Consider the following 24,834-nt stretch of genomic DNA (forward strand, 5'->3'; position numbering starts at 1 on the left):
TGCCTGCTCCACAGACCTGGACCGGTCCTGTTACTATTATTATGACTACTATTATTATAGTTGTTATTAATATTACAGTAATATTATTCTGGTTACCTGCTGCCTGCTCCACAGACCTGGACCGGTCCTGTTACTATTATTATGACTACTATTATTATAGTTGTTATTAATATTACAGTAATATTATTCTGGTTACCTGCTGCCTGCTCCACAGACCTGGACCGGTCCTGTTACTATTATTATGACTACTATTATTATAGTTGTTATTAATATTACAGTAATATTATTGTGGTTACCTGCCGCCTGCTCCACAGACCTGGACCGGTCCTGTTACTATTATTATGACTACTATTATTATAGTTGTTATTAATATTACAGTAATATTATTCTGGTTACCTGCTGCCTGCTCCACAGACCTGGACCGGTCCTGTTACTATTATTATGACTACTATTATTATAGTTGTTATTAATATTACAGTAATATTATTCTGGTTACCTGCTGCCTGCTCCACAGACCTGGACCGGTCCTGTTACTATTATTATGACTACTATTATTATAGTTGTTATTAATATTACAGTAATATTATTCTGGTTACCTGCTGCCTGCTCCACAGACCTGGACCGGTCCTGTTACTATTATTATGACTACTATTATTATAGTTGTTATTAATATTACAGTAATATTATTCTGGTTACCTGCTGCCTGCTCCACAGACCTGGACCTGGACCGGTCCTGTTACTATTATTATGACTACTATTATTATAGTTGTTATTAATATTACAGTAATATTATTCTGGTTACCTGCTGCCTGCTCCACAGACCTGGACCGGTCCTGTTACTATTATTATGACTACTATTATTATAGTTGTTATTAATATTACAGTAATATTATTCTGGTTACCTGCTGCCTGCTCCACAGACCTGGACCGGTCCTGTTACTATTATTATGACTACTATTATTATAGTTGTTATTAATATTACAGTAATATTATTCTGGTTACCTGCTGCCTGCTCCACAGACCTGGACCGGTCCTGTTACTATTATTATGACTACTATTATTATAGTTGTTATTAATATTACAGTAATATTATTCTGGTTACCTGCCGCCTGCTCCACAGACCTGGACCGGTCCTGTTACTATTATTATGACTACTATTATTATAGTTGTTATTAATATTACAGTAATATTATTCTGGTTACCTGCTGCCTGCTCCACAGACCTGGACCGGTCCTGTTACTATTATTATGACTACTATTATTATAGTTGTTATTAATATTACAGTAATATTATTCTGGTTACCTGCTGCCTGCTCCACAGACCTGGACCGGTCCTGTTACTATTATTATGACTACTATTATTATAGTTGTTATTAATATTACAGTAATATTATTCTGGTTACCTGCTGCCTGCTCCACAGACCTGGACCGGTCCTGTTACTATTATTATGACTACTATTATTATAGTTGTTATTAATATTACAGTAATATTATTCTGGTTACCTGCCGCCTGCTCCACAGACCTGGACCGGTCCTGTTACTATTATTATGACTACTATTATTATAGTTGTTATTAATATTACAGTAATATTATTCTGGTTACCTGCCGCCTGCTCCACAGACCTGGACCGGTCCTGTTACTATTATTATGACTACTATTATTATAGTTGTTATTAATATTACAGTAATATTATTCTGGTTACCTGCTGCCTGCTCCACAGACCTGGACCGGTCCTGTTACTATTATTATGACTACTATTATTATAGTTGTTATTAATATTACAGTAATATTATTCTGGTTACCTGCCGCCTGCTCCACAGACCTGGACTGCTCCAACAGATGCTCCTTTGCCTTTATTGACTGGGACATCACTGTGGCTAGGAGCTAAAGATAAACACACAAGAGACAGGTTTAAAACACACACACACCTGAAACACACACACACACACACCAGAGGCTTCGTTCCTCTGTGAATCAGAGTTGAGGAAGACTAACCTTGACTCCCTCCGCCTGCGCGTGCAGCCCGGGAGCGTTGAGGCCGTGTGTGTTCAGGCTGCCAGCTGGCGTGTTAGTAGCGTGTGCTGTGGCAGGCGGAGGAGCCGGATTCAGGGCGTGTTGTGTATTTCCAGGACTCTGGACGCTGCCGAGGGAACGAACGCTACCCAGACTACCCACACTGCTGCTACGGTCACCACCTACACACACACACACACGTACGTATATACACACACACAGACACACAGACACACACACACACAGACACACACACACACACACACACACACACACACACACACACACACACACACACACACACACACACACACACACACACACACAGACAAAGGTACATATATACACACACACACACACACACATACACACACACAAACACAGGTTTAGATAGAATGTGGTGTTCATCAGGGTTCTATTCTAGGAATAGATAGAATGTGGTGTTCCTCGGTTCTATTCTAGGAATAGATAGATAGAATGTGGTGTTCCTCTGGGTTCTATTCTAGGAATAGATAGATAGAATGTGGTGTTCCTCAGGGTTCTATTCTAGGAATAGATAGATAGAATGTGGTGTTCCTCTGCGTTCTATTCTAGGAATAGATAGCTAGAATGTGGTGTTCCTCAGGGTTCTATTCTAGGAATAGATAGATAGAATGTGGTGTTCCTCTGCGTTCTATTCTAGGAATAGATAGAATGTGGTGTTCCTCAGGGTTCTATTCTAGGAACAGATAGAATGTGGTGTTCCTCAGGGTTCTATTCTAGGAATAGATAGAATGTGGTGTTCCTCAGGGTTCTATTCTAGGAATAGATAGAATGTGGTGTTCCTCAGGGTTCTATTCTAGGAATAGATAGAATGTGGTGTTCCTCAGGGTTCTATTCTAGGAATAGATAGATAGAATGTGGTGTTCCCCTGGGTTCTATTCTAGGAATATATAGATAGAATGTGGTGTTCCTCAGGGTTCTATTCTAGGAATAGATAGAATGTGGTGTTCCTCTGGGTTTTATTCTAGGAATAGATAGAATGTGGTGTTCCTCAGGGTTCTATTCTAGGAATAGATAGAATGTGGTGTTCCTCAGGGTTCTATTCTAGGATTAGATAGAATGTGGTGTTCCTCAGGGTTCTATTATAGGAACAGATAGAATGTGGTGTTCCTCAGGGTAATATTCTAGGAATAGATAGATAGAATGTGGTGTTCCTCAGGGTTCTATTCTAGGAATAGATAGAATGTGGTGTTCCTCAGGGTTCTATTCTAGGAATAGATAGATAGAATGTGGTGTTCCTCAGGGTTCTATTCTAGGAATAGATAGAATGTGGTGTTCCTCAGGGTTCTATTCTAGGAATAGATAGAATGTGATGTTCCTCAGGGTTCTATTCTAGGAATAGATAGAATGTGGTGTTCCTCAGGGTTCTATTCTAGGAATAGATAGAACGTGGTGTTCCTCAGGGTTCTATTCTAGGAATAGATAGAATGTGGTGTTCCTCAGGGTTCTATTCTAGGAATAGATAGAATGTGGTGTTCCTCTGGGTTCTATTCTAGGAATAGATAGATAGAACGTGGTGTTCCTCAGGGTTCTATTCTAGGAACAGATAGATAGAATGTGATGTTCCTCAGGGTTCTATTCTAGGAATAGATAGATAGAATGTGGTGTTCCTCTGTGTTCTATTCTAGGAATAGATAGATAGAATGTGGTGTTCCTCAGGGTTCTATTCTAGGAATAGATAGAATGTGGTGTTCCTCAGGGTTCTATTCTAGGAATAGATAGAATGTGGTGTTCCTCAGGGTTCTATTCTAGGAATAGATAGATAGAATGTGGTGTTCCCCTGGGTTCTATTCTAGGAATATATAGATAGAATGTGGTGTTCCTCAGGGTTCTATTCTAGGAATAGATAGAATGTGGTGTTCCTCAGGGTTCTATTCTAGGAATATATAGATAGAATGTGTTGTTCCTCAGGGTTCTATTCTAGGAATATATAGATAGAATGTGGTGTTCCTCAGGGTTCTATTCTAGGAATAGATAGAATGTGGTGTTTCTCTGGGTTCTATTCTAGGAATAGATAGAATGTGGTGTTCCTCAGGGTTCTAATCTAGGACCTCTCTTATTTCAAATCAAATCAAGTTGTATTTATGATAGTAATGATATGAATGATCAACATTAAAATAATCTATTACAGCCACAGAAATACAGTACCTTCAGAAAGTATTCACACCACATTTTGTTTTGTTACAGCCTGAATTTTAAATGGTTACTTCATTTTTGTATCTTTATTTTACCCCCTTTTTCTCTCAATTATGATATTTTCTCAACGCTCATCGCAGGCTCTGGAGGGGCGAAGGTCGAGCCATGCGTCCTCTGAAACATGACCCGCCAAACCGCGCTTCTTAACATCCGCCCACTTAACCCAGAAGCCAGCTGCACCAATGTGTCGGAGGAAACACCGTTCAATTGACGACCGGAGTCAGCCTGCAGGCACCCGGCCCGCCACAAGGAGACGCTAGAGCGCAATGAGCCAAGTGAAGCCCCCCCCGACCCCCAAAAAAGCAGACATTGAATATCCCTTTGAGCATGGTATTAATTACATTTAGGATGGTGTATCAATACACCCAGTCACTACATAGATACTGGCATCCTTCCTAACTCAGTTGCCGGAGAGGAAGGAAACCGCTCAGGGATTTCATCATGAGGCCAATGGTGACTTTAAAACAGTTACAGAGGTCAATGGCTGGGATAGGAGAACACTGAGGATGGGTCAACAACACTGTAGTTACTCCACAGTACTAACCTGATTGACAGAGTGAAAAGAAGGAAGCCTGTACAGAATAAAAACTATTCCCAAATATGCATCCTGTTTAAACAAGGCACTAAAGTAATACTGAAAAAAATGTGGGAAGGCAATTCACTTTCTTGTCCTGAAGACAAAGTGTTATGTTTTGAGCAAATCCTAAACATGTCCCACCCTGATCTGTTGCACCTGTCCTTGTGTCTCCACCCCCCTCCAGGTGTCGCCCATCTTCCCCATTATCACCTGGGTATTTATACCTGTGTTCTCTGTTTGTCCGTTGCCAGTTCGTCTTGTTTGTCAACCAGCGTTTTTGTCTCAGCTCCTGCTTCCCCCCCAGTCTCTCTTTTTCTCGCCCTCCTGGTTTTGACACTTGCCTGTCCTGTCTCTGAGCCTGCCTGCCTGACCACTGCTTGCCCCTGACCCTGAGCCTGCCTGCCGTCCTGTACCATTGCCCCACCTCTGGATTACCAACCTCTGCCTGACCCGACCCTGAGCCTGTCTGCCGTCCTGTACCTTTCCCCCACTACTCTGGTTATCGACCCCTGCCTGCCTTGACCTGTCGTTTGCCTGCCCTGTTGCTGTAATAAACATTGTTACTCCGACACAGTCTGCATCTGGGGCTTACCTTCAAACCTGATAATACATTACTGAGTTTCACTCTCCATATTTTCAAGCATAAGTGGTGGCTGCATCATGTTATGGGTATGCTTGTAATCGTTAAGGATATAGTGGTGACTGCATCATGTTATGGGTATGCTTGTAATCGTTAAGGATATAGTGGTGGCTGCATCATGTTATGGGTATGCTTGTAATCGTTAAGGATATAGTGGTGGCTGCATCATGTTATGGGTATGCTTGTAATCGTTAAGGATATAGTGGTGGTGGCTGCATCATGTTATGGGTATGCTTGTAATCGTTAAGGATATAGGTGGTGGCTGCATCATGTTATGGGTATGCTTGTAATCGTTAAGGATATAGGTGGTGGCTGCATCATGTTATGGGTATGCTTGTAATCGTTAAGGATATAGTGGTGGCTGCATCATGTTATGGGTATGCTTGTAATTGTTAAGGATATAGTGGTGGCTGCATCATGTTATGGGTATGCTTGTAATCATTAAGGATATAGGTGGTGGCTGCATCATGTTATGGGTATGCTTGTAATCATTAAGGATATAGTGGTGGCTGCATCATGTTATGGGTATGCTTGTAATCATTAAGGATATAGGTGGTGGCTGCATCATGTTATGGGTATGCTTGTAATCGTTAAGGATATAGGTGGTGACTGCATCATGTTATGGGTATGCTTGTAATCGTTAAGGATATAGGTGGTGACTGCATCATGTTATGGGTATGCTTGTAATCGTTAAGGATATAGGTGGTGGCTGAATCATGTTATGGGTATGCTTGTAATCGTTAAAGATATAGGTGGTGGCTGAATCATGTTATGGGTATGCTTGTAATCGTTAAGTACTGGGGAGTTTTTCAGGATGAAAAAGAAACGTAATGGAACTAAGCACAGGGATCCGAAACGCGTCAGAGTTTTTAACTTTGTTTCCATTGACCATTCCATACAAATAGGCAGGTAGCATAGGGGTTAGAGCGTTGGGCCAGTCACAGTAAGGTTGCTGGATCGAATCCCCGAGCTGACAAGGTAAAAATCTGTCGTTCGGCCCCTGAACAAGGCAGTTAACCCACTGTTCTCCAGTAGGCCGTGTAGCCTAGTGGTTAGAGCGTTGGACTAGTAACCCGAAAGGTTGCAAGTTCAAATCCCCGAGCTGACAAGGTACAAATCTGTCGTTCTGCCCCTGAACAGGCAGTTAACCCACTGTTCCTAGGCCGTCATTGAAAATAAGAATTTTGTTCTTAACTGACTTGACTAGTTAAATAAAGGTAAAATAAATAAATTATATAATATATATATTATATGAAGAGTGCCTTGGTCCTCCATTCATTCTGAAAACATGGTTAAGACTGATTTCCACCAGACAAAGGGAGAGGAATTCCCCTTTCTGCAGGACAATAACCTAAAACACAAGGCCAAATTTACACTGGAGTTGCTTACCAAGAAGACAGTGAATGTTCCTGAGTTGCAGTTTTGACTTAAATCTACTTTAAAAATCTATGGAAAGACTTGAAAATGGTTGAAAGAATTGAAGTTGAAAGAATTTTTAACAGAATATTGGGCAAATATTGTACAATGCAGGTGTGCAAAGCTCTTAGAGACTTACCCAGAAAGACTCACAGCTGTAATCGCTGCCAAAGGTGATTCTAACATGTATTGACTCAGGGGTGTAAATAAATTTGAAAATTAGATATTTCTGTATTTTATGTTGAATAAATAAAATAAAAAACGTTTTTTTTAGTAATTATGGGGATTTGTGTGTAGATGGGTGAGAAAACACATATTTAATTGATTCTGAATTCAGGCTGTAACAATAAATATGTGGAATAAGTCAAAGGGTTTGAATCCTTTCTGATGGCACCGTATTCCATAATACATATGTTAAAATATAGACTAACATATATTAATGAACTATATTAATTACCTATATTAATGAACTATATTAATTACCTATATTAATGAACTATATTAATTAACTATATTAATTACCTATATTAATTACCTATATTAATTACCTATATTAATGAACTATATTAATTACCTATATTAATGAACTATATTAATTATCTATATTAATTACCTATCTTAATGAACTATATTAATTACCTATATTAATTAACTATATTAATTACCTATATTAATGAACTATATTAATTACCTATATTAATTAACTATATTAATTACCTATATTAATTATCTATCTTAATGAACTATATTAATTACCTATATTAATGAACTATATTAATTACCTATATTAATTACCTATATTAATTACCTATATTAATGAACTATATTAATGAACTATATTAATGACCTATATTAATTACCTATATTAATGACCTATATTAATTACCTATATTAATTACCTATATTAATTACCTATATTAATTACCTATATTAATGAACTATATTAATTATCTATATTAATGAACTATATTAATGAACTATATTAATGAACTATATTAATTACCTATCTTAATGAACTATATTAATTACTTATATTAATTAACTATATTAATTACCAATCTTAATGAACTATATTAATGAACTATATTAATTATCTATATTAATTACCTATATTAATGAACTATATTAATTACCTATATTAATGAACTATATTAATTACCTATATTAATTACCTATATTATTTAACTATATGAATTACCTATCTTAATGAACTATATTAATGAACTATATTAATTACCTATATTAATGAACTATATTAATTACCTATATTAATTACCTATATTATTTAACTATATGAATTACCTATCTTAATGAACTATATTAATGAACTATATTAATTACCTATCTTAATGAACTATATTAATTACCTATATTAATTACCTATATTAATTACCTATATTAATTACCTATATTAATTACCTATATTAATGAACTATATTAATTACCTATATTAATTACCTATATTAATTACCTATATTAATTACCTATATTAATTACCTATCTTAATGAACTATATTAATGAACTATATTAATTACCTATATTAATTACCTATCTTAATGAACTATATTAATTACCTATATTAATTACCTATATTAATTAACTATATTAATTACCTATATTAATTACCTATATTAATTAACTATATTAATTACCTATATTAATTACCTATCTTAATTAACTATATTAATTACCTATATTAATTACCTATATTAATTACCTATATTAATTACCTATATTAATTACCTATATTAATTACCTATATTAATTACCTATATTAATTACCTATCTTAACAACATCACACTCGCACCAAAACACAAACACAACAACACACCCTCGTACCTGCCAGGGGCTTCCGGAGGACCCAGACATCCTCGCTGGCGCCGCCCTGCTGGCCCAGTGTGGGAGAGCCGTGGGGACTGGACTCAGAGCCCCGAGAACCTGACACACCCGCACACACATACACACAAACACACACAAAGAAACTGCCATCAACCCCCTTATTACCATCTACCCTGCTGACATTACCCCTTATTACCCCTTTACCCTGCTGACACACTACCCCTTATTACCCCTTTACCCTGCTGACACACTACCCCTTATTACCCCTTTACCCTGCTGACACACTACCCCTTATTACCCCTTTACCCTGCTGACACACTACCCCTTATTACCCCTTTACCCTGCTGACACACTACCCCTTATTACCCCTTTACCCTGCTGACACACTACCCCTTATTACCCCTTTACCCTGCTGACACACTACCCCTTATTACCCCTTTACCCTGCTGACACACTACCCCTTATTACCCCTTTACCCTGCTGACACACTACCCCTTATTACCCCTTTACCCTGCTGACACACTACCCCTTATTACCCCTTTACCCTGCTGACACACTACCCCTTATTACCCCTTTACCCTGCTGACACACTACCCCTTATTACCCCTTTACCCTGCTGACACACTACCCCTTATTACCCCTTTACCCTGCTGACACACTACCCCTTATTACCCCTTTACCCTGCTGATACACTACCCCTTATTACCCCTTTACCCTGCTGACACACTACCCCTTATTACCCCTTTACCCTGCTGACACACTACCCCTTATTACCCCTTTACCCTGCTGACACACTACCCCTTATTACCCCTTTACCCTGCTGATACACTACCCCTTATTACCCCTTTACCCTGCTGACACACTACCCCTTATTACCCCTTTACCCTGCTGACACACTACCCCTTATTACCCCTTTACCCTGCTGACACACTACCCCTTATTACCCCTTTACCGTGCTGACACACTACCCCTTATTACCCCTTTACCCTGCTGATACACTACCCCTTATTACCCCTTTACCCTGCTGACACACTACCCCTTATTACCCCTTTACCCTGCTGACACACTACCCCTTATTACCCCTTTACCCTGCTGACACACTACCCCTTATTACCCCTTTACCCTGCTGACACACTACCCCTTATTACCCCTTTACCCTGCTGACACACTACCCCTTATTACCCCTTTACCCTGCTGACACACTACCCCTTATTACCCCTTTACCCTGCTGATACACTACCCCTTATTACCCCTTTACCCTGCTGATACACTACCCCTTATTACCCCTTTACCCTGCTGATACACTACCCCTTATTACCCCTTTACCCTGCTGACACACTACCCCTTATTACCCCTTTACCCTGCTGACACACTACCCCTTATTACCCCTTTACCCTGCTGACACACTACCCCACCTACACACCACCATACAACCCCACCTTACCTCACCTACACACCACCATACAACCCCACCTTACCTCACCTACACACCACCATACAACCCCACCTTACCTAACCTACACACCACCATTCAACCCCACCTATACACACCACCATACAACCCCACCTTACACCACCTACACACCACCATACAACCCCACCTTACCTCACCTACACACCACCATACAACCTCACCTACACACCACCATACAACCCCACCTTACCCCATCTACACACCACCATACAACCCCACCTTACCTCACCTACACACCACCATACAACCCCACCTATACACACCACCATACAACCCCACCTTACACCACCTACACACCACCATACAACCCCACCTTACCTCACCTACACACCACCATACAACCCCACCTTACACCACCATACAACCCCACCTTACTTCACCTACACACCACCATACAACCCCACCTACACACCACCATACAACCCCACCTTACCCCACCTACACACCACCATACAACCACACCTTACCCCACCTACACACCAACATACAACCCCACCTTACCTCACCTACACACCACCATAAAACCCCACCTTACCTCACCTACACACCACCATACAACCCCACCTTACCCCACCTACACACCACCATACAACCCCACCTTACCCCACCTACACACCACCATACAACCCCACCTTACATCACCTACACACCAACATACAACCCCACCTTACCTCACCTACACACCACCATACAACCCCACCTACACACCACCATACAACCCCACCTTACATCACCTACACACCAACATACAACCCCACCTTACCTCACCTACACACCAACATACAACCCCACCTTACCCCACCTACACACCACCATACAACCCCACCTTACATCACCTACACACCAACATACAACCCCACCTTACCTCACCTACACACCAACATACAACCCCACCTTACCTCACCTACACACCACCATACAACCCCACCTACACACCACCATACAACCCCACCTTACATCACCTACACACCAACATACAACCCCACCTTACCCCACCTACACACCACCATACAACCCCACCTTACCCCACCTACACACCAACATACAACCCCACCATACAACCCCACCTACACACCACCATACAACCCCACCTACACACCACCATACAACCCCACCTACACACCACCATACAACCCCACCTTACCCCACCTACACACCACCATACAACCCCACCTTACCCCACCTACACACCACCATACAACCCCACCTACACACCACCATACAACCCCACCTTACCCCACCTACACACCATCATACAACCCCACCTTACCCCATCTACACACCACCATACAACCCCACCTTACATCACCTACACACCACCATACAACCCCACCTTACCTCACCTACACACCACCATACAACCCCACCTTACCCCACCTACACACCACCATACAACCCCACCTTACCCCACCTACACACCACCATACAACCCCACCTTACCTCACCTACACACCACCATACAACCCCACCTATACACACCACCATACAACCCCACCTTACCCCACCTACACACCACCATACAACCCCACCTTACCCCACCTACACACCACCATACAACCCCACCTATACACACCACCATACAACCCCACCTTACCCCACCTACACACCACCATACAACCCCACCTATACACACCACCATACAACCCCACCTTACCCCACCTACACACCACCATACAACCCCACCTTACCCCACCTACACACCACCATACAACCCCACCTATACACACCACCATACAACCCCACCTTACCCCACCTACACACCACCATACAACCCCACCTTACCCCACCTACACACCACCATACAACCCCACCTTACCCCACCTACACACCACCATACAACCCCACCTACACACCACCATACAACCCCACCTTACCCCACCTACACACCACCATACAACCCCACCTTACCCCACCTACACACCAACATACAACCCCACCTTACCTCACCTACACACCACCATACAACCCCACCTTACCCCACCTACACACCACCATACAACCCCACCTTACCCCACCTACACACCAACATACAACCCCACCTTACCTCACCTACACACCACCATACAACCCCACCTTACCTCACCTACACACCACCATACAACCCCATCTACACACCACCATACAACCCCACCTTACCTCACCTACACACCACCATACAACCCCACCTTACCCCACCTACACACCAACATACAACCCCACCTTACCCCACCTACACACAAAACCACACAAAGTCCTTAAATTCAGTACATGATACATAGAAATAGGACAAGGATAGTATTGATTATATGATTTATTACAAGCTAAAAGTTTTAGCTGGATACCTGGCAGGCTTGGCTGCTCCAGACTTGTAGAGAGAGGAGGAGAGGAGAGAGGAGGAGGAGGAGGAGGAGGAGTGGAGAGGCCCAGGGGGAGAGTGGAGAGGTGAGGAGGAGTGGAGAGGCCCAGGGGCAGAGTGGAGAGGTGAGGAGGAGGAGGAGGAGTGGATAGGCCCAGGGGGAGAGTGGAGAGGTGAGGAGGAGTGGAGAGGCCCAGGGGCAGAGTGGAGAGGTGAGGAGGAGTGGAGAGGCCCAGGGGCAGAGTGGAGAGGTGAGGAGGAGTGGAGAGGCCCAGGGGCAGAGTGGAGAGGTGAGGAGGAGTGGAGAGGCCCAGGGGGAGAGTGGAGAGGTGAGGAGGAGTGGAGAGGCCCAGGGGCAGAGTGGAGAGGTGAGGAGGAGTGGAGAGGCCCAGGGGGAGAGTGGAGAGGTGAGGAGGAGTGGAGAGGCCCAGGGGCAGAGTGGAGAGGTGAGGAGGAGTGGAGAGGCCCAGGGGCAGAGTGGAGAGGTGAGGAGGAGAGAGGAGGAGTGGAGGATAGCCAAAGGAGGAGAAGAGAGGTGTGGTTTGCGTGAGAGGAGGATGAGGAGGAAGATGAGGAGGAAGAGGCAGTGGGAGCATGTGGGAGCGATGGCCGTTCACCGTGGTAACGAGGCAGGGGGAGGGACAGGGGGCGTGCCTACGTAGAAGGAGGGTGTGGCTCTGCTGGGAGAGGGAGGGGCCTAAATACAAACCAGGAAGAGGGAGGGGAAACAACAAACCCAAAACAACCAATCAAATAAAACTCAATATAAATATAAATTCAAAATATATAAAACAATAATAATAGGTTAACTCAATGATTTATATTAGATATAAATATAACACAATATTCATAATTAAACATATAAAACAATATCATTCAAAGTTAAAATATAAATGTTGATAAAAACAAAACCTAATATAAAAACCTAATAAAACAAAAATAGAAATATGTAAATTAAACGTCTCAAACGGAGGGTGAGATGGGGGGAGGGACGGGGGGAGGGACGGTCTACGAGGTAATGACAGATACAGAGATGAAGGTAGGCAGCAGTAGGAGGGAAGGAAGATGGAGGAATGACAAGTTAGGAGACAGCTGAGTGACACAGAGTGCTGTCTAACAGCACACACACACACACACACACACACACACACACACACACACACACACACACACACACACACACACACACACACACACACACACACACACACACACACACACACACACACACACTGAGTGCTGGTCTCTCTCTCTGTTAGGGGTCAGGGGTCACTGTGTGCTGGTCTCTCTCTCTGTTAGGGGTCAGGGGTCACTGTGTGCTGGTCACCTGGCCTCTTGCTGATCACCTCCACCATGCTGGAGGGGAAGTAGCCGACGCGGTCATTTCCTGTCCGGTTGTCATGGATACAGCCCTTCCAGCGGCCGTCAGAATGCTGCTCCAGAACCTAACAAACATGTTGACACTGGTTAGAGGGGGTGTGTGTGTGTGTGTGTGTGTGTGTGTGTGTGTGTGTGTGTGTGTGTGTGTGTGTGTGTGTGTGTGTGTGTGTGTGTGTGTGTGTGTGTGTGTGTGTACCGTGATGGTGTCTCCAGTCTTGATGTTGTGTGTGTGTGTGTGTGTGTGTGTGTGTGTGTGTGTGTGTGTGTGTGTGTGTGTGTGTGTGTGTGTGTGTGTGTGTGTGTGTGTGTGTGTGTGTGTGAGTGTGTGTGTGTACCGTGATGATGTCTCCAGTCTTGATGTTGAGGCTCGTCAGGTCGTAGTTGTTGCAGTAATCTGTCAGAGCTCTGACCTGCATCGCCGCTGACGCATCTACACACACACACACACACACACACACACACACACACACACACACACACACACACACACACACACACACACACACACACACACACACACACACACACACACACACACACACACACACACACACGCACACATATACACACACACACGCACACATACACACACACAACACACACACATACACACAACACAAAAACACTTCTAAAACACACACGCCAAGCTATTCTATACGGTTAGTTAGAGTTCAGGGGTCAGGGGTTAGGGGTTACCTCTGAGGAGCTGTTTAATCTCTCTGCTGTCCTGTATGGTTAGTTAGAGTTCAGGGGTCAGGGGTTAGGGGTTAGGGGTTACCTCTCAGTAGCTGATTAATCTCTCTGCTGTCCTGTATGGTTAGTTAGAGTTCAGGGGTCAGGGGTTAGGGATTACCTCTCAGTAGCTGTTTAATCTCTCTGCTGTCCTGTATGGTTAGTTAGAGTTCAGGGGTCAGGGGTTAGGGGTTACCTCTCAGTAGCTGTTTAATCTCTCTGCTGTCCTGTATGATTAGTTAGAGTTCAGGGGTCAGGGGTTAGGGGTTACCTCTGAGGAGCTGTTTAATCTCTCTGCTGGCCTGTATGGTTAGTTAGAGTTCAGGGGTCAGGGGTTAGGGGTTAGGGGTTACCTCTCAGTAGCTGTTTAATCTCTCTGCTGGCCTGTATGGTTAGTTAGAGTTCAGGGGTCAGGGGTCAGTGGTTAGGGGTTACCTCTCAGGAGCTGTTTAATCTCTCTGCTGGCCTGTATGGGTAGTTAGAGTTCAGGGGTCAGGGGTCAGTGGTTAGGGGTTACCTCTCAGGAGCTGTTTAATCTCTCTGCTGTCCTGTATGGTTAGTTAGAGTTCAGGGGTCAGGGGTCAGGGGTTAGGGGTTACCTCTCAGTAGCTGTTTAATCTCTCTGCTGTCCTGTATGATTAGTTAGAGTTCAGGGGTCAGAGGTTAGGGGTTACCTCTCAGTAGCTGTTTAATCTCTCTGCTGGCCTGTATGGGTAGTTAGAGTTCAGGGGTCAGGGGTCAGTGGTTAGGGGTTACCTCTCAGTAGCTGTTTAATCTCTCTGCTGGCCTGTATGGGTAGTTAGAGTTCAGGGGTTAGATGTTAGGGGTCAGGGGTTAGGGGTTACCTCTCAGTAGCTGTTTAATCTCTCTGCTGGCCTGTATGGTTAGTTAGAGTTCAGGGGTTAGGGGTTAGGGGTTACCTCTCAGGAGCTGTTTAATCTCTCTACTGTCCTGTATGGGTAGTTAGAGTTCAGGTGTCAGGGGTTAGGGGTTACCTCTGAGGAGCTGTTTAATCTCTCTGCTGGCCTGTATGGTTAGTTAGAGTTCAGGGGTAAGGGGTTAGGGGTTACCTCTGAGGAGCTGTTTAATCTCTCTGCTGTCCTGTATGGTTAGTTAGAGTTCAGGGGTTAGAGGTTAGGGGTTAGGGGTTATCTCTCAGGAGCTGTTTAATCTCTCTGCTGGCCTGTATGGTTAGTTAGAGTTCAGAGTTCAGGGGTCAGGGGTTAGGGGTTACCTCTCAGTAGCTGTTTAATCTCTCTGCTGTCCTGTATGGTTAGTTAGAGTTCAGAGTTCAGGGGTCAGGGGTTAGGGGTTACCTCTCAGTAGCTGTTTAATCTCTCTGCTGGCCTGTATGGTTAGTTAGAGTTCAGAGTTCAGGGGTCAGGGGTTAGGGGTTACCTCTCAGTAGCTGTTTAATCTCTCTGCTGTCCTGTATGGTTAGTTAGAGTTCAGGGGTTAGGGGTCAGGGGTTAGGGGTTACCTCTCAGTAGCTGTTTAATCTCTCTACTGTCCTGTATGGGTAGTTAGAGTTCAGGGGTTAGATGTTAGGGGTCAGGGGTTAGGGGTTACCTCTGAGGAGCTGTTTAATCTCTCTGCTGTCCTGTATGGTTAGTTAGAGTTCAGGGGTCAGGGGTTAGGGGTTAGGGGTTACCTCTCAGGAGCTGTTTAATCTCTCAGCTGTCCTGTATGGTTAGTTAGAGTTCAGGGGTCAGGGGTTAGGTGTTAGGGGTTACCTCTCAGGAGCTGTTTAATCTCTCTGCTGTCCTGTATGGTTAGTTAGAGTTCAGGGGTCAGAGGTTAGGGGTTACCTCTCAGTAGCTGTTTAATCTCTCTGCTGTCCTGTATGGTTAGTTAGAGTTCAGGGGTCAGGGGTCAGTGGTTAGGGGTTACCTCTCAGGAGCTGTTTAATCTCTCTGCTGTCCTGTATGGTTAGTTAGAGTTCAGGGGTCAGGGGTTAGGGGTTACCTCTCAGGAGCTGTTTAATCTCTCTGCTGTCCTGTATGATTAGTTAGAGTTCAGGGGTCAGGGGTTAGGGGTTACCTCTCAGGAGCTGTTTGATCTCTCTGCTGTCCTGTATGGTTAGTTAGAGTTCAGGGGTCAGGGGTCAGGGGTCAGTGGTTACCTCTCAGGAGCTGTTTGATCTCTCTGCTGGCCTGTATGGTTAGTTAGAGTTCAGGGGTCAGGGGTTAGGGGTTACCTCTCAGTAGCTGTTTAATCTCTCTGCTGTCCTGTATGGGTAGTTAGAGTTCAGGGGTTAGGGGTCACCTCTCAGTAGCTGTTTAATCTCTCTGCTGTCCTGTATGGTTAGTTAGAGTTCAGGGGTCAGAGGTTAGGGGTTACCTCTCAGCAGCTGTTTAATCTCTCTGCTGTCCTGTATGGTTAGTTAGAGTTCAGGGGTCAGGGGTTAGGGGTTACCTCTCAGCAGCTGTTTAATCTCTCTGCTGTCCTGTATGGTTAGTTAGAGTTCAGGGGTTAGGGGTCAGGGGTCAGTGGTTACCTCTCAGTAGCTGTTTAATCTCTCTGCTGTCCTGTATGGTTAGTTAGAGTTCAGGGGTTAGAGGTTAGGGGTTAGGGGTTACCTCTGAGGAGCTGTTTAATCTCTCTGCTGTCCTGTATGGTTAGTTAGAGTTCAGGGGTCAGGGGTTAGGGGTTACCTCTGAGGAGCTGTTTAATCTCTCTGCTGTCCTGTATGGTTAGTTAGAGTTCAGGGGTCAGGGGTTAGGGGTTAGGGGTTACCTCTCAGTAGCTGTTTAATCTCTCTGCTGTCCTGTATGGTTAGTTAGAGTTCAGGGGTCAGGGGTCAGTGGTTAGGGGTTACCTCTCAGGAGCTGTTTAATCTCTCTGCTGTCCTGTATGGTTAGTTAGAGTTCAGGGGTCAGGGGTCAGGGGTTACCTCTCAGGAGCTGTTTAATCGCTCTGCTGTCCTGTATGATTAGTTAGAGTTCAGGGTTTAGGGGTTACCTCTCAGGAGCTGTTTGATCTCTCTGCTGTCCTGTATGGTTAGTTAGAGTTCAGGGGTCAGGGGTTAGGGGTTAGGGGTTACCTCTCAGGAGCTGTTTAATCTCTCTGCTGTCCTGTATGGTTAGTTAGAGTTCAGGGGTCAGAGGTTAGGGGTTACCTCTCAGTATCTGTTTAATCTCTCTGCTGTCCTGTATGGTTAGTTAGAGTTCAGAGTTCAGGGGTCAGGGGTTAGGGGTTACCTCTCAGTAGCTGTTTAATCTCTCTGCTGTCCTGTATGGTTAGTTAGAGTTCAGGGGTTAGGGGTCAGGGGTTAGGGGTTACCTCTCAGTAGCTGTTTAATCTCTCTGCTGTCCTGTATGGTTAGTTAGAGTTCAGGGGTCAGGGGTCAGTGGTTAGGGGTTACCTCTCAGGAGCTGTTTAATCTCTCTGCTGTCCTGTATGGTTAGTTAGAGTTCAGGGGTCAGGGGTCAGGGGTTAGGGGTTACCTCTCAGGAGCTGTTTAATCTCTCTGCTGTCCTGTATGATTAGTTAGAGTTCAGGGGTCAGGGGTTAGGGGTTACCTCTCAGGAGCTGTTTGATCTCTCTGCTGTCCTGTATGGTTAGTTAGAGTTCAGGGGTCAGGGGTCAGGGGTCAGTGGTTACCTCTCAGGAGCTGTTTGATCTCTCTGCTGGCCTGTATGGTTAGTTAGAGTTCAGGGGTCAGGGGTTAGGGGTTACCTCTCAGTAGCTGTTTAATCTCTCTGCTGGCCTGTATGGGTAGTTAGAGTTCAGGGGTCAGGGGTTAGGGGTTACCTCTCAGTAGCTGTTTAATCTCTCTGCTGTCCTGTATGGGTAGTTAGAGTTCAGGGGTTAGGGGTTAGGGGTCACCTCTCAGTAGCTGTTTAATCTCTCTGCTGTCCTGTATGGTTAGTTAGAGTTCAGGGGTCAGAGGTTAGGGGTTACCTCTCAGCAGCTGTTTAATCTCTCTGCTGGCCTGTATGGTTAGTTAGAGTTCAGGGGTCAGGGGTTAGGGGTTACCTCTCAGTAGCTGTTTAATCTCTCTGCTGTCCTGTATGGTTAGTTAGAGTTCAGGGGTCAGGGGTTAGGGGTTACCTCTCAGTAGCTGTTTAATCTCTCTGCTGTCCTGTATGGTTAGTTAGAGTTCAGGGGTCAGGGGTCAGTGGTTAGGGGTTACCTCTCAGGAGCTGTTTAATCTCTCTGCTGGCCTGTATGGTTAGTTAGAGTTCAGGGGTCAGGGGTCAGTGGTTAGGGGTTACCTCTCAGGAGCTGTTTAATCTCTCTGCTGTCCTGTATGGTTAGTTAGAGTTCAGGGGTCAGGGGTCAGTGGTTAGGGGTTACCTCTCAGGAGCTGTTTAATCTCTCTGCTGTCCTGTATGGTTAGTTAGAGTTCAGGGGTCAGGGGTCAGGGGTTAGGGGTTACCTCTCAGGAGCTGTTTAATCTCTCTGCTGTCCTGTATGATTAGTTAGAGTTCAGGGTTTAGGGGTTACCTCTCAGGAGCTGTTTGATCTCTCTGCTGTCCTGTATGGTTAGTTAGAGTTCAGGGGTCAGGGGTTAGGGGTTAGGGGTTACCTCTGAGGAGCTGTTTAATCTCTCTGCTGTCCTGTATGGTTAGTTAGAGTTCAGGGGTCAGAGGTTAGGGGTTACCTCTCAGTATCTGTTTAATCTCTCTGCTGTCCTGTATGGTTAGTTAGAGTTCAGAGTTCAGGGGTCAGGGGTTAGGGGTTACCTCTCAGTAGCTGTTTAATCTCTCTGCTGTCCTGTATGGTTAGTTAGAGTTCAGGGGTTAGGGGTCAGGGGTTAGGGGTTACCTCTCAGTAGCTGTTTAATCTCTCTGCTGTCCTGTATGGTTAGTTAGAGTTCAGGGGTCAGGGGTCAGTGGTTAGGGGTTACCTCTCAGGAGCTGTTTAATCTCTCTGCTGTCCTGTATGGTTAGTTAGAGTTCAGGGGTCAGGGGTCAGGGGTTAGGGGTTACCTCTCAGGAGCTGTTTAATCTCTCTGCTGTCCTGTATGATTAGTTAGAGTTCAGGGGTCAGGGGTTAGGGGTTACCTCTCAGGAGCTGTTTGATCTCTCTGCTGTCCTGTATGGTTAGTTAGAGTTCAGGGGTCAGGGGTCAGGGGTCAGTGGTTACCTCTCAGGAGCTGTTTGATCTCTCTGCTGGCCTGTATGGTTAGTTAGAGTTCAGGGGTCAGGGGTTAGGGGTTACCTCTCAGTAGCTGTTTAATCTCTCTGCTGGCCTGTATGGGTAGTTAGAGTTCAGGGGTCAGGGGTTAGGGGTTACCTCTCAGTAGCTGTTTAATCTCTCTGCTGTCCTGTATGGGTAGTTAGAGTTCAGGGGTTAGGGGTTAGGGGTCACCTCTCAGTAGCTGTTTAATCTCTCTGCTGTCCTGTATGGTTAGTTAGAGTTCAGGGGTCAGAGGTTAGGGGTTACCTCTCAGCAGCTGTTTAATCTCTCTGCTGGCCTGTATGGTTAGTTAGAGTTCAGGGGTCAGGGGTTAGGGGTTACCTCTCAGTAGCTGTTTAATCTCTCTGCTGTCCTGTATGGTTAGTTAGAGTTCAGGGGTCAGGGGTTAGGGGTTACCTCTCAGTAGCTGTTTAATCTCTCTGCTGTCCTGTATGGTTAGTTAGAGTTCAGGGGTCAGGGGTCAGTGGTTAGGGGTTACCTCTCAGGAGCTGTTTAATCTCTCTGCTGGCCTGTATGGTTAGTTAGAGTTCAGGGGTCAGGGGTCAGTGGTTAGGGGTTACCTCTCAGGAGCTGTTTAATCTCTCTGCTGTCCTGTATGGTTAGTTAGAGTTCAGGGGTCAGGGGTCAGTGGTTAGGGGTTACCTCTCAGGAGCTGTTTAATCTCTCTGCTGTCCTGTATGGTTAGTTAGAGTTCAGGGGTCAGGGGTCAGGGGTTAGGGGTTACCTCTCAGGAGCTGTTTAATCTCTCTGCTGTCCTGTATGATTAGTTAGAGTTCAGGGGTCAGGGGTTAGGGGTTACCTCTCAGGAGCTGTTTGATCTCTCTGCTGTCCTGTATGGTTAGTTAGAGTTCAGGGGTCAGGGGTCAGGGGTCAGTGGTTACCTCTCAGGAGCTGTTTGATCTCTCTGCTGGCCTGTATGGTTAGTTAGAGTTCAGGGGTCAGGGGTTAGGGGTTACCTCTCAGTAGCTGTTTAATCTCTCTGCTGGCCTGTATGGTTAGTTAGAGTTCAGGGGTTAGGGGTTAGGGGTCACCTCTCAGTAGCTGTTTAATCTCTCTGCTGTCCTGTATGGTTAGTTAGAGTTCAGGGGTCAGAGGTTAGGGGTTACCTCTCAGCAGCTGATTAATCTCTCTGCTGGCCTGTATGGTTAGTTAGAGTGCAGGGGTCAGGGGTTAGGGGTTACCTCTCAGTAGCTGTTTAATCTCTCTGCTGGCCTGTATGGTTAGTTAGAGTTCAGGGGTCAGGGGTTAGGGGTTACCTCTCAGTAGCTGTTTAATCTCTCTGCTGTCCTGTATGGTTAGTTAGAGTTCAGGGGTCAGGGGTCAGGGGTTACCTCTCAGGAGCTGTTTAATCTCTCTGCTGGCCTGTATGGTTAGTTAGAGTTCAGGGGTCAGGGGTCAGGGGTTACCTCTCAGTAGCTGTTTAATCTCTCTGCTGGCCTGTATGGTTAGTTAGAGTTCAGAGTTCAGGGGTCAGGGGTTAGGGGTTACCTCTCAGTAGCTGTTTAATCTCTCTGCTGTCCTGTATGATTAGTTAGAGTTCAGGGGTCAGGGGTCAGGGCTTACCTCTCAGGAGCTGTTTGATCTCTCTGCTGGCCTGTGTGGCGGTGAACTGGTTAACGATGTCCAGAGCCGTCTGACACAGAGTGTTCCTCACCCCCGCACCGATACCACTCTGAGGGATCAATAACCAAACATCATCAGCCAAAACATTGCCAATACATCCAAGGCTCAAAATTAACATTTGTCACTGGTAGGTCTGGTGCTCCCAACTCTAGGAGCACCACATAAAATCTAGGAGCACCACATAAACTGGAGATACAACCCATAATGGACCTAGATGAATTCTAGTTACTATTAGGACCACATGAACTGGAGATACAACCCATAATGGACCTAGATGAATTCTAGTTACTATTAGGACCACATGAACTGGAGATACAACCCATAATGGACCTAGATGAATTCTAGTTACTATTAGGACCACATGAACTGGAGATACAACCCATAATGGACCTAGATGAATTCTAGTTACTATTAGGACCACATGAACTGGAGATACAACCCATAATGGACCTAGATGAATTCTAGTTACTATTAGGACCACATGAACTGGAGATACAACCCATAATGGACCTAGATGAATTCTAGTTACTATTAGGACCACGTGAACTGGAGATACAACCCATAATGGACCTAGATGAATTCTAGTTACTATTAGGACCACATGAACTGGAGATACAACCCATAATGGACCTAGATGAATTCTAGTTACTATTAGGACCACATGAACTGGAGATACAACCCATAATGGACCTAGATGAATTCTAGTTACTATTAGGACCACATGAACTGGAGATACAACCCATAATGGACCTAGATGAATTCTAGTTACTATTAGGACCACATGAACTGGAGATACAACCCATAATGGACCTAGATGAATTCTAGTTACTATTAGGACCACATGAACTGGAGATACAACCCATAATGGACCTAGATGAATTCTAGTTACTATTAGGACCACATGAACTGGAGATACAACCCATAATGGACCTAGATGAATTCTAGTTACTATTAGGACCACATGAACTGGAGATACAACCCATAATGGACCTAGATGAATTCTAGTTACTATTAGGACCACATGAACTGGAGATACAACCCATAATGGACCTAGATGAATTCTAGTTACTATTAGGACCACATGAACTGGAGATACAACCCATAATGGACCTAGATGAATTCTAGTTACTATTAGGACCACATGAACTGGAGATACAACCCATAATGGACCTAGATGAATTCTAGTTACTATTAGGACCACATGAACTGGAGATACAACCCATAATGGACCTAGATGAATTCTAGTTACTATTAGGACCACATGAACTGGAGATACAACCCATAATGGACCTAGATGAATTCTAGTTACTATTAGGACCACATGAACTGGAGATACAACCCATAATGGACCTAGATGAATTCTAGTTACTATTAGGACCACATGAACTGGAGATACAACCCATAATGGACCTAGATGAATTCTAGTTACTATTAGGACCACATGAACTGGAGATACAACCCATAATGGACCTAGATGAATTCTAGTTACTATTAGGACCACATGAACTGGAGATACAACCCATAATGGACCTAGATGAATTCTAGTTACTATTAGGACCACATGAACTGGAGATACAACCCATAATGGACCTAGATGAATTCTAGTTACTATTAGGACCACATGAACTGGAGATACAACCCATAATGGACCTAGATGAATTCTAGTTACTATTAGGACCACATGAACTGGAGATACAACCCATAATGGACCTAGATGAATTCTAGTTACTATTAGGACCACATGAACTGGAGATACAACCCATAATGGACCTAGATGAATTCTAGTTACTATTAGGACCACGTGAACTGGAGATACAACCCATAATGGACCTAGATGAATTCTAGTTACTATTAGGACCACATGAACTGGAGATACAACCCATAATGGACCTAGATGAATTCTAGTTACTATTAGGACCACGTGAACTGGAGATACAACCCATAATGGACCTAGATGAATTCTAGTTACTATTAGGACCACATGAACTGGAGATACAACCCATAATGGACCTAGATGAATTCTAGTTACTATTAGGACCACATGAACTGGAGATACAACCCATAATGGACCTAGATGAATTCTAGTTACTATTAGGACCACATGAACTGGAGATACAACCCATAATGGACCTAGATGAATTCTAGTTACTATTAGGACCACATGAACTGGAGATACAACCCATAATGGACCTAGATGAATTCTAGTTACTATTAGGACCACATGAACTGGAGATACAACCCATAATGGACCTAGATGAATTCTAGTTACTATTAGGACCACATGAACTGGAGATACAACCCATAATGGACCTAGATGAATTCTAGTTACTATTAGGACCACATGAACTGGAGATACAACCCATAATGGACCTAGATGAATTCTAGTTACTATTAGGACCACATGAACTGGAGATACAACCCATAATGGACCTAGATGAATTCTAGTTACTATTAGGACCACATGAACTGGAGATACAACCCATAATGGACCTAGATGAATTCTAGTTACTATTAGGACCACATGAACTGGAGATACAACCCATAATGGACCTAGATGAATTCTAGTTACTATTAGGACCACATGAACTGGAGATACAACCCATAATGGACCTAGATGAATTCTAGTTACTATTAGGACCACATGAACTGGAGATACAACCCATAATGGACCTAGATGAATTCTAGTTACTATTAGGACCACATGAACTGGAGATACAACCCATAATGGACCTAGATGAATTCTAGTTACTATTAGGACCACATGAACTGGAGATACAACCCATAATGGACCTAGATGAATTCTAGTTACTATTAGGACCACATGAACTGGAGATACAACCCATAATGGACCTAGATGAATTCTAGTTACTATTAGGACCACATGAACTGGAGATACAACCCATAATGGACCTAGATGAATTCTAGTTACTATTAGGACCACATGAACTGGAGATACAACCCATAATGGACCTAGATGAATTCTAGTTACTATTAGGACCACATGAACTGGAGATACAACCCATAATGGACCTAGATGAATTCTAGTTACTATTAGGACCACATGAACTGGAGATACAACCCATAATGGACCTAGATGAATTCTAGTTACTATTAGGACCACATGAACTGGAGATACAACCCATAATGGACCTAGATGAATTCTAGTTACTATTAGGACCACATGAACTGGAGATACAACCCATAATGGACCTAGATGAATTCTAGTTACTATTAGGACCACATGAACTGGAGATACAACCCATAATGGACCTAGATGAATTCTAGTTACTATTAGGACCACATGAACTGGAGATACAACCCATAATGGACCTAGATGAATTCTAGTTACTATTAGGACCACATGAACTGGAGATACAACCCATAATGGACCTAGATGAATTCTAGTTACTATTAGGACCA

At 44.0% G+C, this 24,834-nt stretch overlaps 1 protein-coding gene across 4 annotated transcripts in view; it reads right to left on the reverse strand.

Moving 5' to 3' along the window:
* Positions 1-21,463, reverse strand: part of LOC129847392 (caskin-1-like) — a gene marked incomplete at its 5' end in the record, with an annotated part of 60,298 nt that extends 38,835 nt beyond the window's left edge. For 3 of the 4 annotated variants that reach the window (XM_055915175.1, XM_055915174.1, XM_055915173.1), the window contains 7 exon segments: positions 1,803-1,884; positions 1,996-2,195; positions 8,726-8,824; positions 12,521-13,231; positions 13,862-13,979; positions 14,250-14,344; positions 21,355-21,463. In XM_055915175.1, coding sequence (XP_055771150.1) covers positions 1,803-1,884; positions 1,996-2,195; positions 8,726-8,824; positions 12,521-13,231; positions 13,862-13,979; positions 14,250-14,344; positions 21,355-21,463 — 1,414 coding nt within the window. 4 annotated transcript variants of the gene reach the window in all.
* Positions 21,464-24,834: the final 3,371 nt, after the last annotated feature.

The sequence above is a fragment of the Salvelinus fontinalis genome, unplaced genomic scaffold (genome assembly GCF_029448725.1).
Source record: "Salvelinus fontinalis isolate EN_2023a unplaced genomic scaffold, ASM2944872v1 scaffold_0821, whole genome shotgun sequence".
Lineage (NCBI taxonomy): Eukaryota > Metazoa > Chordata > Actinopteri > Salmoniformes > Salmonidae > Salvelinus > Salvelinus fontinalis.